This window comes from Buteo buteo, chromosome 7, assembly GCF_964188355.1.
Source record: "Buteo buteo chromosome 7, bButBut1.hap1.1, whole genome shotgun sequence".
Taxonomy (NCBI): domain Eukaryota; kingdom Metazoa; phylum Chordata; class Aves; order Accipitriformes; family Accipitridae; genus Buteo; species Buteo buteo.
The window spans coordinates 3,222,332-3,242,236 of NC_134177.1; the positions used below are offsets into that span (position 1 = coordinate 3,222,332).

The window sequence follows — 19,905 nt, forward strand, 5'->3', positions numbered from 1 at the left end:
ATTTAGCATTTGAGGTCACCTCATTCTCTACCTGAACAAAAGCTATTAACTCTGCAAATGCATAAAGCTCTGCTTCAATAAGAAAATTATAATAACAAATGGCACTCGCCCTTGCTTTTGTTTATGAAACTTTCCTTAACAAACATTCAAGCAGCATTGTGCTGACAATCTGCAAGAGACTAGAGGGCTGGTACCTGCTGAAGCTGGTCTGACATTTTGTCTAAACTTCAGAGAAAAAAAGAACAGCTGCCTTTGCAATTTGGGTCGAAAACAAAACCTGTGAGATGTAAAACAGGGGCAAAAGTGAAAGCCCTGTTGGACAGGAACACAGAGCCAAAAACAACTCCGGAATGATCCTGGAGTGCTGCAGGACAGAGACCCACAAGCTGCACACGAGGCTGCAAACCTCCGTGATCTACCACCCAACTGACGCTTCTTTCTGAAGATCAGAGCTCCAGCTTTACCTGTAGCTGTCATCTTGGCCTGACATTTGCATTTGTAAATTCATCGACTCTCCTGTGTGCAAGACCACCCTACTGCTCTGCAGATTGCCTTCCCCCCTTGCCATGACACCAGCCCAGCGTGTATTTTTCCTACAGGCAGTTGTAAAAATCATGCATTTCCTAGTAAGGAAAATATTGCAAATAACATCCTACAGCCCAGGCGTTTGGAAAGTAAAATGCCTCACAAATAGAGTCATTATTACCACAATTTATATAAAAATGATAACTTTGAACATGGTCTTCTTGGTTATATGACCTGTGTGAATGAAAGAGAATGAGCATCTGAAACAGAGGATAACTTCCAAAGTGATTTAGGAAGGATCAGGTGTTTCACGGTCCCTGACTGATGGCTGGGCTATTGTTAAGTCCCTGACCTCACACTACTGCCTGCCATTACATGAAAAAGCAAACTTATTTTACTTTGTTTTCTTTTCCATCTATTTTTATTTCAGTCATTTAACCTTGTGTAGAGTTAGAAAACATCGTGCTCTTGTCAGCCGCCTCAGATTTAATGCAATTGCACAACGGAAAATTCCCAACATAAAGGGTCCAAAATTGAGAACACATGTTATATTGGTCCCTTGATGCAGCTGCCTGAATAATACCCTGCTGAGCAGTTTACAAAGAAAATCACCAGAAAATTTAAAACCTGTACTATACTGGCTGTAGAGATAGGTTTTTTGTTTGTTTGTTGTTGGGTTTTTTTTAAGCCAGGTAAGATTATTGGTGTTGTATTTTAGTATCAGACAAGGCACCTTGTAAAAGTCAAGGCTGCACCAGCTCTACCGGTTTTTAGATAACCGCTTTATCGAAAGAAGGAAAAGTCACCAGAGCGCAAACAAGACCTTTAAAAGGCATTAGAGAGCCCAGGCATGATCCAGCTCACCCTGCAGCCACTGGAGATCTCCTGCAGCATCAAAAAATCCTGCTGATGCCTGGCTCCAAATCCCTGCTGGTGGGGCAGCTCAGGATGAGGACCAGAGCTCTTGGGCTCCAGATGGCCCAAGTTGGTTGAAATTCCTCCAGTGCCCTCATTTCATCCTAATCCATTAGCAAAAGTGCAGTTAATCTCACCAGGTGCTCACCACGTCACTTCTTTTCTCCCTCTTTGCGAAGTTCTCCAAGTCTCTCGTGCCCCACAGCTTTCAAGCCATCAGCACATGTAACCTCTTCCCCCTCATCGCTCTCTTTGACCCTGAACTTTTGCCAATCCCTTGTTCATAAGAAATCACACCTCCACCCTGCCCCTACCTCAGGCTCTTAAATGGCAGAAGTCCCTGGGCAAAGCTCTTCCTCCTGAACAACTGGCCCTCCCACACATGCCTTCTCACTGCTTTTCCCAGTCTTCCCCCACCTTTTCCGTGGCTCTTTCCACACAGTCTCTTTCTCAGACAAAACTGAAAAACAAGACTACCCCCTCCTACATTTTGACCATTGCTTCCCCATTTGTACAACACATGCCGAGGTTGCTCATGTGCTGCCTCCCATCTACCCGTCTTCCTACTCTAATAACTTGATTTTAACATTTTTTAATTCATTATTGCCTCATCCCTATGCTTCTCTGGCTCTTTTCTTTTGCAGCGCATCTTCATAATGCCACTCTAAAAAACCATCATTACCCTTGATTTTTAGAGCTACCACTGCTTTCCTGTCTCACCTGTAAGCTCACTGAAGATGCTGTTTGCAGTCACTGCCTGAGGTTTTCCTTCCCTTCAGCTCCATGCTATGCCTCCTCCAACGCAGCCTCTTGGCGATGGCTTGCCATTGAAACTGCTTCTGCCGAGATCATAACGGTGTTTTCCAGCCGCAGCGCAGTGAGCTTCTCTCATCCCTCTTACTGCCTCCAGCACTGCCAGCTCAATGCTTCTTCTAGAAACACCTCTCTCCTAGTTTTCCCCTTTGCTTCTCTAATCACAAGCATCCCTGAAGACCCCTTCATCCCTTTCCTCTCTCAAGTCCAGTCTCTGACCAGCCTCCTGTCCCTCCATAGGCTTGTTCCTGCATAGCCCCATCTGCGAACACACACATGGCCAACCTTTCCATACAGACCTCTGCGCCTGCTTCTCTGTCCCAGGGGGGTCTCTTCTCTCAACTAAAAGGTCAGCCGGTTTTCTTTGCAGATATTTATCCCAACACTGACCATCTCCCGCAGCCTGTTTTGGATGGGTTGACCTCAGAAACAGAGACCATCACCATGATCTTCGGAGAGACCAACACTGTCCTCTCAGCGTTTGGCCTAAAAGCATTAAAACTCAGAGGGCTAACAGCTACATTAATTCCCACACAGGTGGGGCTTGTGACAGCTCGTCTGTATTCAACAGAAGCCTGTGCAATAGGAAATTAGTCTGATCTCACCTCTGAGATGGTCTGCAGAAGGAGGAGGTGGGCTGCACCAGCTGGGACCACTGTGAAGCTGTGGGGAAAAGATCCCCAGTAACCCTAATTAGAAAGGGAATATCCTGAGTACCTGGACCTGCACCATGTTCAGATGGACACAGCTTTTGCAGTCTGCGTTTCGTAGGGTCAAACACAGAGCTGGGGAAAATTTCTATGTAAACAACATGAGCCCTGCACTGACAGTATCTGTGAAAATAGCAGCAGGTTTGAAGCAGCTGGCTCCCTTACCCAGGTACTGAACTGACTATGGAATAACAGCTCAGTCCAGTCCTGCCTTATCAGTGACTCCAGGTCAGATGGGAGGTATGTTAAATCAACCCACACAACCACTTTTTGGTAAGTCTGGATCCACTTTCACAAACTGATGGTGTACATTAGCACTCCTGTGATGCCTGACCGCTGGAGAGTAGAGGTCTACCATAGCCTTTGAGCAGAAATGCATTCACAGAGTGACTGCAAGTCAAGAAATGCGGCACTCACTTGGCTGGACTGATTAAAAACCAAACAAAAACCAACTCAAAAAGCCCCTTCCCATCTTTTTTAGACAGTGCTCAAGCTTGAATTCACACAATAATTAAGTAAGAACTAGTATTTTTGAGCTTCAATAATCTCCAGAAGGAAATAGAATTACTCAGAACAGTGCAAAAAGCGGGATAAACAAAAATATAGATTTAAATTTACTCTCCACTAGCAACTCACACTGCATGAAGCTCCTTTCTCATTTATAGACCATGCATTTCCATTTGCCTTACAGGGACTTTAAATCCTAAACAATAAGACCCCAGCAGTTTTCAGGGCAGATACGTGATGTTTTTATCATTAATATAGCTGTCCTCTGTGCCCATCTGCCTCAGCTCCTCCTGTTGAGACCAGACATGTGTCTCCTGAATTTCTATTTTACATGCTCTGCACATACCCCTCAGGCAATGCAAATAAAACTTTGATTATAGCCTGTGGAATAGGCAAGACTGAGAAAAACACCATAAGTAAGTATATGAGGGAGGGTAAGGGAGTCTCTTGCTTCCCAGTTGCCAGGAATATGGATAAGAAGTGGTGGGAGACCATCAAGATCATGAAACGCCACCTCCGTGTGCCCTCCAAATGACCCACCAATTCTAATCTAAAGCCATAAAAATAAATCTAATTACCCACTGCTTATCTATAAGATAAGCAACGATAAAACCAAACAGCAGACCTTCACGTTTCATTCATGCTATGGCAGTGAAAGGAACTGTGGGAATTGCAAAGGCTGAAGCCCTTTCCTTGTTCTGATGCTCCCCAAACCACTGTCTCTGCACAGAAAAGGAGGGACAAATCAGGTACTGAAAACAACAGGTCTCCAAACTGAAAAAACATGATCCCAACAACCTGTAATTGGGGTGGGATCACTGTAAAATCTTTTGCTGGGGCAGACCTTTTGCTGGATCACAACGATCTGCGTGCATCCTCCTTGGCTGGCTTCTAATTCAAGGCACCATTTCTCACATGCATTTTGGGCTTCTCTAATGACATTAGGCCTTTGTCAAAGATTTTGTGAAAGGCCAAGCTAATCGTCCTCATTCGCACTTCTTCGTCCCTTAGTCCTTTATAGGTTATTGAAATATTTAAATAGCTATATGATTTCTTTTAGCAGAAGCTATGCAGGTTAGAGGTAATGCTACTATAATCTCCAAAATACTACACAATTTCGACAAATTACTGGGCTAACCACCTGTGAATGAAATGAGATGCTGATTGCTCACAATACCTTTGAAAAATACACATGCCTTTTTGAAGTACCCACCTCCTTTCCCTCAAATGTCTTGCAAGGTGTATGGGACTGAACAGCCTACACATCATACAGGCATTCATCCTTGAATCCCCTCAGTACTGGCATTTCCTACAAATGAGTGGCACCTGCCCCTTGTTTCAGTTAACAAAATTCTTCTGCAAAAGTCAATTCTGTAAAGCACAAACCTAAAAAAAAAAATTCTGAAAATTTAAGATCTCATAATTCTTGTTAATCATCTCAACATAATTTTTTCCCCTAAATTTAAAAGAACTCCCTCTTTTAAAATAGATTCAGAGAAACATCAGGTTCTTAGAAATACACAGAGATCACTTCAAATCTTTCTAAGATTGTAGCTTGATTTCCGTCACGAAACTATTCCTACCTGGCTGTATGCAGTACTATTTTAAGATTTTATATTTGAAACATCGATCCTATTTCCCTGTCTAATCAATGAGTATGTGTATATAACTCAATCCTGTTCATCATTAATCATATTTGGGATATACTTACAGACTAACAGATTCATGTAGATGAAGCTATGTAAAAAATACCTAAAAGTGTCTTCCAGGCAGGAAAACAAGAGCTGGAAGGAAGTTTTGTGCATCAGGTAACAAAAGTTAATTACTGAAAAACGGAAACCCTTTTGGGCAGCCTCTCCATCTTGCAGACTGCTCTGACATTGCTTCATCACCACTGCTGAGGAAACAGGGAGTGCGCCCACCTTTGCGCTATCCTAGCATCGCATGATTAATTTCTTGTTCTTATGAAAAATAATCTTAATACAAAGGGAATCTCCATTTCAGTTCAAAAGTAGATTTTTTCGCATTACTCCCATATTTAGTTTCACCTGAACATCCCACTCAGCCATTTAATATGCTAGAAGTAGAAATATGTTGAAAACTGTTTATTTTTTTCCGGTTAGAAATTTCTGTATGTCACCAGGCTAATTAAAGTGCAGAAAACCACATGTGCAATCTCCTTTGTGGACAGGCTCAGGCATTCTGCAGCAGTTAAACCTCCCATGCAGCCTTGCAGCAATACAACAAGAAAAATGCCTATGCTAAGGTCTGTACATGAGAGGAAAAGAAATATCTTGCTGACACTTCCCTGTAAGCCTTTGATATCCACAGGCAGAAACACCATCTGTGTGGTCAGTGCAACACTAGCGTTTGTACACAAGCTGCAAAGTCTGAATTCTTCTGATTGTAAGAGCTCCTGAAGCAATGGAAACACAAACGACTGTAGAAGATCATGCAATATAGCGTATATACAGATAGGCATCCTGCTACCGCTATTTCAAACCATATTCCTACAATAGCTCAAGCCAGCTGCTACGTAAGCCAAGCAACAAGAGCGAAGAGTAGCTTAGCGTGAGGTTTAGAGATGTCAGGCATAGCAGACGAAGTGCAGCCCCCAGCTCATTTACTGCGCTGAAACGACGGCGAGCACGCACCATTCCCTTGCTGAAAAGCACAGGTTGTATAAACTGAGAAACAAAACTTATTGCTTTCAAATAGGAGTTACACCCAATTATATTTTTTTCCCCGATCTGTTGTTGAACATGTTTTCTTTCATTTCTAGACCTCTACAGCAGAACAAAAATTTAGGAGCAATTTTGTGTAATTCACCTCCTTTGAATTGGAGGTATCCAATCCTAGAACAAAGTGGTGGGATTTCTATCAGGTCAAATGGCCAGCAGAAGAGGAGCCAGAGGGTATCACAACTCTTCCAACCCCTGCAAAATACCAGCCTCTGTTGACAAAAGCTGCTCATGTGAACCTATGGTGTTCAGAAAGAAGCTGTAAGTTTTCCATTGGGAAAGATAAGGGTATTCCCTCAAAATAACAATACCTTAACTTCTCTAGGAAAGAGATGGATAAAAGTTTAAAAACAAATAAAACCTACTAAAAATTTTACAGCGAGATATGTGTAGCCTGCTTTGTTAAGATTCGTCCCAAAGTTTGTGATCTGTAAGACAGATCTTCTGTGGATCCATTAGAAATCTTCTACAGCTTTGCATTTCCCATTATGGAAATATATCAAATTTCAGTGTAAAACACCATCTGAAGAACTGATCACACACACAAAAAAAAGGGATTCCATCCTCTTAGCAATTTCAGACAAATAAACCCTCCACAATTACAGTGCCAAAGATACTAAAGATGTCACATTTATGACACTAACTGGCTTTGAGGGAGTCAGTTTTGTACCAACCTGCTTCAGGATCCACCCCACATTTTGAGCCAAGCAGAAGTTTGCTGGTGGCCATACAGGGACAGCCAGTGCTCAGTGATTTTATGTGTCAGCAATAAGGTCAGCAATTCTGCTGCTCCAAATGCTGCCCCACAAGGCTGTATAAGAGCATGACTGACCTTATCTAGTTAGAAAATGTTATGCTAGATGCTCAATAGGCTTTTATTAGCGACATTCAACTGTAACGAGACCTGTAATCACATGGAAAAGTAGGAGCAAAATGAAAATCCTACTTGGAAAAAAACCCCCACCAAAATAATTAAAAGTATCCAATTTGTGCGAGTCCTGTGACATCTCTGGCTTTATCCCAGTCCTGCCTAAAGGATCAAGGCTGCAAAATTTCATTTGAAGCCCAGGAATTGACCTGCACTTTCCTGAGGTGCCTGAGCCATAAATACCAGACTTAAAGCAGCAGCTAATAAATAAGGTGTCAGCGGGTAGGCACTAAACTGAACTCAAGACCTATAATCAGCAAATCCTTCAGAAACAGTGTAACTAACAGCTAGCTTATACATGCTGTGCACATCTCCGCATCACTCAGCCTTAACCAGGCTGCTCAAAAATCCACCTTATGGCTGGCAATTGTGTCCAACGAATGGTTTTTACTAAGACTGCATTATCCCTCGGCTCCTGGGGTCGGGTTTTACGAAGCACTAACACCCATCGGCAGCAGGACCGTCTATCAGGTTGCAGCTAATTTCATGGAGGACCACTCCGCTCTCCAGCTGGCCCTGAGGCACTCGCATGATGGATCACTCGCCTTAACTCCTGAACAAAGAAGGAACTTATTAGTATACAGACAGAGCTGTACAGCAAGGCGGTATTTAAGAATTATTTATTCGGTGCCCAAGGTGCATCGCCGAATTACAAACATGCACCCCGTCTGAAGGGACTGTGATCTTACTTTGTATTTCCCGTGCTGGCAGAAGAGTGGGAGGGAGACAAAGAGGGAAAAAGGGGTGGGGAGCAATAACGCACTAGAATTACACACAGTTAAGGAGGTTTGTGATTTAATTCAAGATCCTCATTCTGTCCCCAACCCCTCCGCTATTCAACACACAGAATTCGCTGATACAGAGTTTACTGAGCTGTAAATATATGCTGGCTGGCCTGAGTAAGGGTGGGAGCTTAAATCAAGCTGGTGACTTTCCCCCTTTTCAGGTTAATCAAACTGAGGGGCTAATCATCTTCCAATGCCTGGCCAAAAGTCACCTCGGACCATACTTTTTTCCTTCTATATTCTCCAGCTGTATCTTCCAGTTCTCTGTATCAAACCTACTTTGCCCATTTGCAAATGCAAAACCTCCCATCTGCTGAACATCCATTTTTTTGGGGCAGAGCTGTCACCTCAGAAATCATCCTCCTGGCACGCAGCTGAGTGAAAACAGCACAGTTTGGGGGGAACTTTTGTATGAGATCAGCAAATCTGACTGGCAGCTGGAGCCCAGGTGAATGGCTTTAAAAAGATATGCCCAATCCACTGGCAGAGAGCAGCTGCAGCCCATAATCTCAGAACTGCCTGGAAAAGATGCACACAAAGGGAGCAAAAAGCACCAATATTGCTGAAACTTGGCCACTGCCACTGTTAGAAAGGTATTAAGGCATGAGGAAGAACCAGTTTTTGCTTGTTTATGATCAACTTCTTTACCTTAATGGGTTGTTACAGATTATGGATAGGGTTTTAAATAAAGCTCTGCTTGAGAACAGAAAGCCTCCTTTTGTTCCTGCTCCTTTTTCCTCCTACATCTCCCCATGTATAATTCAAACACTGGGAAATAATGGAAAAGGCTAACAGTGATTGATTGTAGCGTGCAATGCAGTTGTGCATGCAAAGCAGGGCTTAGCACGAGCTGAACGTTGCTGCAAATGGGGAGAGCGCAAGGACAGATGACACAAAGATGTGTGCAAGAGCGCAAGCAATCTCCAGAAACACAGCAGGGCCCTTAGATCATAAATCCCTGTGCACGTGCATGTTCTTGATGTTATTACAATGTATTTTCTTCTCGATGATTTTCCTATTAAAATGTTTTCAAAAGAACGCAAACATTAGCTTTTCATATATGATATGGCAAAACAAGGAGCAGCAAGACCAAAGATATTCACTTCAATACCAAAATCTAGCAACCGCGAGTGTAATGAAGGGTTTTGCAAAAGTGTAGCTGGTGATGATTTTGTGCCGCTCCACCCTGCTACAGCAATACTGTTTATGTTGTCTGGGTAATGATGCAGGAAAATTTGCTAGGGATCTCCAAATGGTCTGTCAGGTTTGTAGGCAGAACAAACTTTGCTGCCTTCACTGCTACTCACAAGACGCTTCAGGCATTTGTCTCTGCACCCATCAGCAGGTGACAAACCTCCGCCGAGATGGATGGCTTTCTTCCAGAGACCTGGAACAGATATTCTCTCTGCCTACACCGAATTTGCAGCAAGCTGTGTCTTCAAATGCTATCTCTGTCTGATATCTTTTTAATAAATAATAAAAAAAGAGATAAATCCATGCTTACATCTGTCTACTCATGCAACACTCATATCCGAAATTGAGGAAGAACACTACGGTACTGACAGCAACCATCTCAAGCAATGGTGCACATCAACTGAATATACAGGTTTTCAAATGAAATCTAACAAAAACTTATGCAAAATAAACCTCAAATAGTGGTTTTCATTCGCCAGAGCTTACACACTTTTTACGTCTTTCATTAGGCCAAAAATACAAACAGGGAAGACGGCAATCAGTCAGTGGTAATGCAGCGTCCTGGAAAAAAACCTTTAAAAGATTGGAGGAGCAACCTTTCCTGAATGCAGGAGACATCAAACCAACCCTCCACTGGGCACAAACCAGAACCAACTCTACCAAAAGTTATGATTGAATTAAGTAACCAACTAAAAATAAGTTTATGCATTTAAGATGCTTTCCAGACTTAATTGAGAAGTACACAGAAAGGAAATGGTCAGTTAGTAATAATTAGTATTAAATCCATTAAATAGTTTAAAACCCACTTTCTCTTACACTTCTGAATCTCAGCACTCTGCAGGGCTGTGTTGGTTTCTTCTCTTTCTGCAGGACTTTGGTAATAGAAGAATTTGTAATTATTTTTTTTTTAATTGCTACAAATGTATAAATACCAATGTGAAGAGTACACGACATTTATACAGTAAGACTGAAAATAGTTACATATGCCTGAGTGAGAACAGAACGCTTCACTTGATTAATAAAAAAAAAAATCCCTAACTTACTGATGTAGCCCTATAGAGTCAGCATTGCACCTACACTGCGCAGAGGTTTCACCAAATATACAAAAATATATTCTTTTGGTTTTACCAAATATTTAAACATATCTACCAAATACTTCAAACCAAGTATAGTTGGCGTTTATGCCGGTTCTGAAAAATTGACTGCTAGCTGACAAATTTAAATAGCTAAATACGTACTCCAAAAATTGATGAGGAAGCGAAGAATATTTCACAGGGAAGTAGGCACCTGTCAAAGTGCTGTTTCTGCTCTGAGCTTCTGCTGAAAGGTTATAATTATTTGAATAATAAAATTTACTTTAATGGAGAAAAAGAATGTAACATGCTTGGGCTGGCTTAAACATGTCTGTTGTTTACAAACATTGCCGATATTCTAGAAAGTTGGAAGACCACAATGTTGGAAATTAGAGAGTTGCACGGTTTGCATTGAAGCTACACCCTGAAACGTAATTTAAATGGTTTTATGTGTACACCTACAGAGACACTTAGGCTGGCGTTCAGCTCCTAACTAGAGCTGCCTGCCTGTATTTTACCCGTGAGCAAATGCTAATTCACAGCCAACGGAAAAGAGAGGGCACGTTTAGGATATGACTCTTCACATACTAAAGCAGATGCTTAAAATAAATGCATGAATCACACTAGAAATGCTGTTTTCTTTCCAATGACTACTGAGGAGCTCTAGAGAAGTTGCCCAGAATTTGATGTCTACAATGCAGATATCAAAAGGTAAAAGAGACCAACTCTACCCTCAGTGACCGCCCTATGACTTCTGCTGTAGGTGCTGGTCCTTTGCAGAAAAACAGAGCACTGGTTCACGGTGACCAAGTTTAAGCTGTATCTTTAACGTGTAAAAGAAATTAAATAAGCCAAAGCAAGCGTGGAGTGTAAGGCAGAGATTAAAGAAATTCAGCAGTAATCATCTGGCTATAAAGAGTAAAACTTCTACTGTATTATCTGGAAAAAGTACAATGTTGAGTTCTCACTGCAGCAACCAAAGATCCAGAGAAGGCCGTTGTTTTAGGGCATCTTCTTGAGATCAAATACCTAAAAATCATTTAAAAATCGAACATGAGCTGGAGAGAAAGCAGCCACCTGCAGTGGCCTGCAGGCTACTCTGGTTTTCTCCTTGTCAGAAGAAAGCCTCTGGCACAGCAATAAATGTTTCCTAACACATTCGAGAGCTGTTAGTTACACATCTGCCACGTGGACGTGTTTGCAACACATTGGAAAATAAATGTACTGGATTGCTACACCCCTGTCAAGTGGTGCTCACCACAGCACACAGAAATCCTACCCAGTAACATCTCTTGAGATAAAGAAACACATCATCTACTATCACCATCCTTTGCCTGTACATGCTTTTTCTTCAGAAAAAGGCAGCTTCTGGCTCTCCTCTTCCTTACAGCTCTCCTCTTTTTGTTCTTGCATATTCTGTACAACCCATTGCCTTTGCAACTGTTGTTTTTATCATATTTAGTGTATGACTTTCCTTCCTGCTCTTTAAATCCCTCCTAAAAACTTACATAAAGCTTTTCAACCATTTTTTTAGGCTCAGGACATTTCATTTTTGGCAGTAATACATGTTCTTGCAGGACCATTATCACTGTATAATTGTGAGATTACAGATGTCTGCTCTACCCAGTGCTGTCAGCAGAGCAAGCCCATACTTTGCCTTACTGGCGATGGCTGTAGCTGAGACTGGAAGACAAATATTCCCGAGACTCCTTGTCAGGACAAGGATTTAAAAACCTGATGAGTCACCAATACTGAAAGTGTGTTCCCATATTTCCCCAAAGACCAAGCCCTCTGTGAAAAGGACCAAACACATACCAAAAGCATGGTCCAAGCATGAATGTGCATTATAAGACTTTTTTATTATTATTTTAAAGACGGACATAACAAACCCAACAGATTTCCTTCTGCATTTTTAATAGGTTACTGCTGAGCACGAGCCACCTTGGGATAAACATCACAACAAAGATAACTCACTTTATCTTCACTGTGATGTAGCATAATGATGACTTTACTCGGTAAAGCTCTTTGCAGTGGGAAAAAGATTTTTCCCCAGCAGAGTATTTATTATCCCAAATTATAGGATATATTTCTGGTGCAATTTTACTGCTTTAATTTTATCATTTTCCCTTTGTAGTCACTTTCTCTGGGGGAAAACACCTGCCTGCACTGCTAGAAAGGGAGCACTGTAATTGAAAAAGGGGCATCATCAGCCCCTCGATGATTAAAGTTAACCTTTTCCCAGTGCAACCACACTAGCACGGACATTTGTGTGAAGCAGATGGATTTGCCAACCTCTTGGGCTGAAGTTTAATTTCGGATATTTTTGCTTGTCTATAACTTTTGCCTGCAATGGCAAATGTTCATGGGACTGGATCTACACCGGGTTGCAGTCCTGAAGTTGGAATGAAGGTCTGAGCCTTGGATTTATGCTTGAAGCCGGTTTTCACAGCTGCAGCTACTAGAGAAACCAGACCCAGTCTTCTGCAAAGCACAGAAATACAGGCTGAATATAAGGAGTTGATTTAATTCCTTATCCATTCATTATATACTAAATCATGCCGGGAGTGAGAAGTGGAGGACGATGCATCACCTGCTTTGAAAGACCGTGTGATTCCCAGGGAGAGCACAGCGCCTGGGCATGGTCGGGGTAGGCAGAGTACAAATCCCTATCTCATCCAGAGACAAAGTGCAAGGTGTTGTAGTGCTAATGGCCACATTTTATCTCAGCAGAAAATAAATTTTGTTGCTAAAATCAGAGTATTTAGGCGATCTGGGACATGGACTGCTAGCATAAAAACTCATTTTAAGAAGCACTACGGTACTGGCAGCGACCATCTCAAGCAATGGTGCACGTCAACTGAATCTAAAGGTTTTCAAATGAAATCTAGCGCAAAGTGCATCTGCAGGGAGAGGCGCGCAGGGTCTGGCCAAGCATGAGCTTTTGGTCCCCTCAGGAGGACATGGGAAGGAGCAGCCACCCACTTTCTTTGCAGGGGGCTCCAGGAAACATGGGGTGCCCTGGCAAATATTAGCTAAGAAAACATGTTTTGGCTGACATCTGGCTCTGGATGCAGTGCCTAAATATCAATATTTTCCATGACTGCTTCACGGCAGGGAAAAATGAAACTAATCTTTTTTGTTGCACTATAATAAAACTCACTTTCTCCAGGACTCTGGGGGACAGGGGCCATCTATTAAAGAAAAACCTATTGACTACAGTACAAAAACACCACCACAATCTCCTAGCAGGCTTTAGCTACCTGGCACACCAAAGTTAAATGCAAAGTGCCTTTAAATATCCTAAACTTGTATCTGTACAGAGTAGTCACTGACCACCCCAGAAGTTTAGAGATGCTATAAATTGAAGGAATAGGATTAACATCCAAGAAGCTTCAGCAGAAAAAAATATTCTTGCACAAAATTAACCCAGCCTTAGCTAGTCAAGAATGCCACTTTTTAAACTAAGGGATTTAAAGATTATGAGAGGATTTGTACCCATCTGTCACTTTTGGCCTGCTTTCATTTTATAAAGCTTCCTTAGTCAAACTTCACTAAAAATCTTGTCAACATTTGACTATTTTTAGATGAACTAATTTTATTTGGTAGCTCTGATATACTGATTTCCTAAAGGGAAAGATTTACAGAAAGAGGCATTAGGATGTCAAGTCCATTGAAGCTGCACGTTATTAATATTGCATGCTGCTAGAAAGGCCAAATTAACATGCAAAATTGTACCAGAAGCCCAAGCCATTTTAGTGCAGTTCTATTTTATTCTGGCAAATGGATGCAGCTGAATTATACTCGCTTTGGGAGACAGCTCTGGGGTGAAGGGAGTTAGCTGGGGGTGAAGACTGCGAACCCTTGGAAAATGGCCCTTCCAGGAGGGATGGGAAAGGTTTCCTGGATGGAAATGTCTGTTCCCTTGCTGTAGAAGTGCTCCCCTACATGCAGCACCCTGTTACAATTGGCTGCTGACCCCTTGTAACACGTACCTTAAACATTTGACTTTCTAGTTTCCCTGGCTGACATGTAGCAGAACTCCAACTGCTCATGATTAAACCCCTGACAGTGCTCTCCGGGATGGGTTTTGTTGATGTCTCATGTAGTCCCCTGCCAGACAAAGTTGTATTTTCCCCTTACATCACAATCATTTTTATTTTCATAATTTTGATTTTTAAAGATAGCTTTCTTCATTTTGTGTGTATCACCAGCAGCTTGATCTTCTCATTGAACTGACTTCGATATGGAAAAACACTAATAAGAAGAAAAATGTCACCAACACAACTGCTCGAGCACTGAATAGCTGGAGCGCTCGGGATCACGAACAGCTGCTGCAATTATATTTAACTGCCCATTTTCTGTGCTTTGCTCACAATCAGATCTTACTTCAAGAGCAGGTAGCAGCATTTCTGCTTTTGTAGTAAACAAGTGACATGATTAGAATGATGAGTGGGCTCCATTTCCATGTTTTAATCTCTAGAGGTGTCTCTACCTGATTGGGAAGCTGAAATTTTGGCTTTTTATTTACAGCGAGCTGCGCTCTCTGTTCTGAATGTGTGTATATGCTGGGACTCCTCTAAACTAGTTATTTATGTAGCTTCTCATTTCCATATGATTGTTTTATTGCATGATATAAATCCCCAAATGCGTGTTTCGAGCAGTTCTAATCTTTTATTTTCTCTGTACAAACATGCAGTTTTCAATAAAGGAAAATGCTTGCTTTTTCTTCTGACAGGAGTCAGTAATTTCCTCCACTGCATTTTTTCCTTCCTAACAAACTTCTATCAATCAAAATGACTGGAGAGATGAAGTGACCAGACCAGGGAAAAAGATTTACATGATTCATTGGACTGGTAAATTCTGCATTAAAAAAAGATAAACAGTAGCAACAGAAAGCAACAACTTTCAAAGCTTGTTTTTTATGCATCATTAAAAACAGGCCATATGTGATTAAACAAATATCCTGTGCCCTCATCTTAACTCTGCTGTCCTTCAAGAACTCATATGACGCCGAGCTCCTTAAGTACATGACGTGTAGTCTGCAAATGGCACCGTACAGGGCTCGAGAGCATTCAAGATCAAAGCAGTTTAAGAGAATCAGGCTTATTTATTGGGTGAGCGTGTGAATATAATTGATAAAGTAATAGAGCATTGTAATTACTTGAATTTACTAAAGGTCACAGCCCTGCAAGTACCCAGAACGTGCAGTCTGCAAATGGCATTTTAAGTTGCTCGAGCGCCTTCGAAATCAAAGGATCTTAAGAGAATCATATTGCTAGTGAGTGGGAGTCTGAGTAGGAGTCTGAACAAAGTTGCTAAGTAGTTTGAGCATTTTAAGTACTTCAGGGCACTGCAGCATGAGTACAAAGTAATAGGACAAAATAACACCAGCTTGTCAGTGCTTGGTTTTCCAGAGCTGGACTAGTGATGAGAAACTCAGATGATGGTAATTTTAGCAGGGTGCCACCTAACCAAACAAGAGAGTCATCCGCTCAGGCTGGTGTCTGGCAAAAACAATCTAAACAGGATGAAAAACCCAGTTATGAGTTTGAGGCTTCTGCCTAAAACAGCTGGAAGGAAAACGTGGAGCTGAGCTCAGCACGGTTCCCCAAGGGCACCACAGTGCCAGGTACAGTCAGGGGAATAACAGAACAAGAAAGTGCCACTAGGGATCAAGAAAAACCCCCAAATGAGGACATGCTAAGTATAAACTCTCTTTTATACTACAAGGCTGCCCGAGGCTGGTTGGTAGGGCTGCGGATCAAAGGAGATGAGTGTTGCAGCTCTCAGCCACGAGTGGTTAAAGTGGAGAAACAGAGAGCAGCATCTTTCAGATAGAGCTAAGAAATAAAGGATGCTGAGAGATGTGCTACTGAGGGGAGTGCAGTGAGCCAGGCATGCACACACCTGGCGTGGAAACACGTGGCTTGTCCATACAGACCTCTGTACGCACTGCCAGTCCACTTGTTGCCATCAATACTAATTCAGCAGTAAAATAATGAACTGTTCTTTTTGTTTGATTCTTTCTTTACAAGGTTGCATAGTTAATTTCAATTTATTTAAACACCAAGAAACTTGGTAAGATTCAGGGGATAGGCATGTAGCATATATTGGTGGCTAATTTTGGAAGATCTGTGAAAAACATCAAGAGCATCTCTTTTTTTCTCTGTAACTGTAAAGACAACCATGCATCAGCACAACTCTATGACGGTTCTAAAAGCTGGAAGACATTTCTAACTACTTTAAACCAAAATGCTAGTAAAAAGTATTAGCTATAACTAAGAAAAATCTCCAAATTATTAAGACATAAATATCAAAACTGAAAACCTCTGTAACTACACTGTTAAAATGCCTCCAACACTCTACAAATTATCTGGTTTTGGCCATCAACATGCATCATGTCACATTTAAAAATCAGACTCTGTGACTATCCAGTACACTCTTAGCTAAGTGAGCCCCTGAAATAAATTAGCAGTAAAGGAGAAAACAGCAGAAATCAGGTTGCACCACTTGCCGAGACAATCAACATCAGTGCATTACAAAAGAAAAAGAGTTGTTAGAAAAATAACTGTCCTTTCAGCTAGTTAGTATTCAATCACTGAAGTGGAAAATCTTCTGTCTCAACTTGATTTTAGGAGAAAGAAATATTTTACTGAATCACCTTACACCTTTGAGGACAAAGTTCAATTTGCTGGTACAAGCACTAGTATTCAGGAGAAAGACTGAAAGTGAGCAATTTCTTTTCAGTAAAATGTAACTTAGAAAGAAACACAAATATACCTGCTTCATCATAGGATACAGTCAATTTTTCCAGCATTTCTCGATCAATTGATAAAATCTGCTGTTCCAGGATGGTTTGGTAAGACAGCACACTGTTCTCCTTGTCTTTCTCATAATCTTGAAGATGTTGTTTTAGGACTTCAGGCAGACGGGACTTCACATATTCTGCTGCCGACTATGTAGAAAAGAGGCAAAGGTTTAATTAATATATTTTCTTTTGAAAAGCTTTATGCCTACCCATAGCAAATTTTTTTTCTTTTAAATTTAAAGCATTCTCAAATGTAACTCCTCACAATAAAACACTCTTAATGCTACTAACTCCATGGTGCAAAATCCACAGGTCATTTATCTGCCAAAATGACCCCCACCCACCCAAAAATTCCAGATAGTTGGGGATATAATGGACGAAATTCCCGAGCTGAAGCATAACCACTCTTTGGCAGGGAGTTTATGGCAGTCCAGGAAGAGTTACCTATGCTGGACTAGACACATACATACCACAACAGCTCAACTTCTTCATTGTTAACATATTCTGAAAATATAACTACGAAATATGTCATCCTTATTCTAAATTTTAAAGTACAAAACGACAGAGTGGAATCACTTCACCTGCTATTGATACCGAACCAGGCTCAGGTAGGGAGATAGAAGTGAATGTTAACAGCATTAAAAAATGACATACATATACCTGCACATCCACACATGGAAAATTCTTTAAAATTTTTTTCTCTGACTGCTCAAGGCCATAAGAAAACAGAAATTAACACAAGGTGGCATGGTTGTACCAGTGTTATGGAGCCTTGTGTAAAAAAGTGCATGGTAGTAACTAATAAGAGCATCTGCCTCTGGAGAGGTGTTGGTGCTGCCAGGATCCCTGCCACCACTGGAACAGGTCTCTCCCTCGGGGTTTGGGCTCAGACACCTTGGTGAGACCCAAACACAAACCAGCTTTCTGCTTTTTAAGCATTAGCATCCCTCTCTTGCAAGTATTACACTCCCACTAAAAGAGGGAATAGAAAGTCCCTTTTTCTGGCAGGGTTTTGGGCTGTTTTGGGGTTTTTTTTGCTTTCCATCTCTGATACAAATGTAACTGGAAAAGGAAGATGTAGCAAAGGCTGCTGCCCAGTGCTCCAGCTTTCCTGCCAACGTCAAGACCAAAGGAAAAAAAAAAATGTTAACAAGGTTGTATTATTTCAGGCCTGGAACTGACCAGAAGTTACCTCTACTCAGCAACAGGCTCTTCCTGGGTTTATATTTAGTTTTCCAAAGTCAATTGCTGATTAAATTGCAACCTTAAAATATCACTGGAGTTGTGTTCAATTTTTCTGCAAGCTAAGCCATGTGAGACGAATGAAATTATTCTAGGAAAACGAAACAAACTCTCCACATGAGTACAGCATATTTAATGTTACGTTTTAATAGTGGTTTTCTTCCAAGGGAAGGCCAAAAGATATGCTGTATACTAATTATTTTAGTCCAAGTTCAGGCACTTGTGTTTAATGTTTCCTTTGAGAAGAGGTTTTACTCTGCAGGGGGCTATTTTTGTGCTCCCCCTAAGGCAGCAATTCTGAAGACCAGAAAACAAAACAAGAATTTATACACACTCATTTTCTGAAATATATCTTGTGCAGCCAAGTGAATATTTGTATACTACTAGCTATAAACACATAAGGAAAAATACCCATGCTGTCCCGAAGATCTTACAGCTCAAGTAAAAATCAAGAGACAGATGGGTACAAGCAGATGGGAAAACCATTGAGACCATCAGCTGTGGTTGGCGTGATGGACAGCCATCGCGAGCCACATGCAGCCCAATTGTCAAGTTTTTCCATAGGCATTGAGGCCGAGGATTACACCAATCTCAAGTGTGATCTCACAGGTGGGAATTTTCCCCCCCCAGTGAGAAGCAAAACCCAACACTCTTGCTTAGTCCACTGCCTTTCACATTACATCGAGATGTTATTAAAAATTTAAACTGTAAAGCAATGATGAAACCAATACAAACTCCTCTCCTTTTCTAGCAAGAAAGGTGATCAGCCACATCTGAGTAATTACATCCCTAGCTGCACTACACCAATGAGATGGATAGTGCTATATTTTATTCAGTACAAAAGTAATTTTATCTAGGTTTTAAAAAGTCACTCCAGTACCTGGAACATTAAAAAAGAAAAAGTGTAAGGGTGTGAGTGCACGTGTTTATGCATGTGCTTGGTATTAAAGAAACCAAGAAGCTAACTGTACCGGGTGAATAAAAATTAAACAACATTTTAAAAAGAAAGACTTCCACCATTTCCACGCTCTTCCATCTTACCTCAATTCTCATTGCACAGACCACAGTATTCAACATCTGAGTAGATCACAAACTCTCCCCTTGTGTATCCCTTACCGATTTCGGTGCAGACCGCAGCCCAGAGACCACTTTGCGGGATGCTGCTCACGGGCAGCCTGCTGGCAGAGCATCCCACCACTCTGGCCAGCCTGCCGGCAGCTTGGCCACTTATCCTCCAGTCAGCACTGGGGTCCCCCCGCTCTCATGCAATCTATTTTCATTAATATATGTATTTGTGTCACAGGCAGAAGTTAGGGGGAAAAACCCACTTCACTAATTTGAGGCTTCAAAATAGCTTTATCCTCTTTTCCTCTGTATGGTCGCTCTAACTCCTGCAGGAAGGAATTACAAACGTGGCTGAGGTCAGGTGTTTTCCAGGAGCAGCTATTAGTTATAGGCGTACAACTAATTGTACAATATTTGCTGGTCAGTCTTCCTCATCACCACCCCTACAAGAAAGCAGCTTGGAGCCCTAGGCACTGCAGCAGAGAGAAATGCAAAGAAACGGTGGTCCTGCTCATGCAGGCACCTTCCCACAGATCACTGCTTCAAAACAACAACATAACAGAAATAAATGCACACTGCTGAACTGTTACCTCGCTTGG

The 19,905-nt window shown here is 41.6% G+C and overlaps 1 protein-coding gene across 3 annotated transcripts in view; it reads right to left on the bottom strand.

The window, feature by feature from the left end:
• The window catches only part of PPM1L (protein phosphatase, Mg2+/Mn2+ dependent 1L), a 109,229-nt gene that overhangs the window by 15,922 nt on the left and 73,402 nt on the right, over window positions 1-19,905 (bottom strand). For all 3 annotated transcript variants that reach the window (XM_075031335.1, XM_075031333.1, XM_075031336.1), the window contains exon 2: window positions 16,972-17,146. In XM_075031335.1, the coding sequence (XP_074887436.1) occupies window positions 16,972-17,146 (175 nt within the window). The remainder of the gene's footprint in view (window positions 1-16,971; window positions 17,147-19,905) is intronic.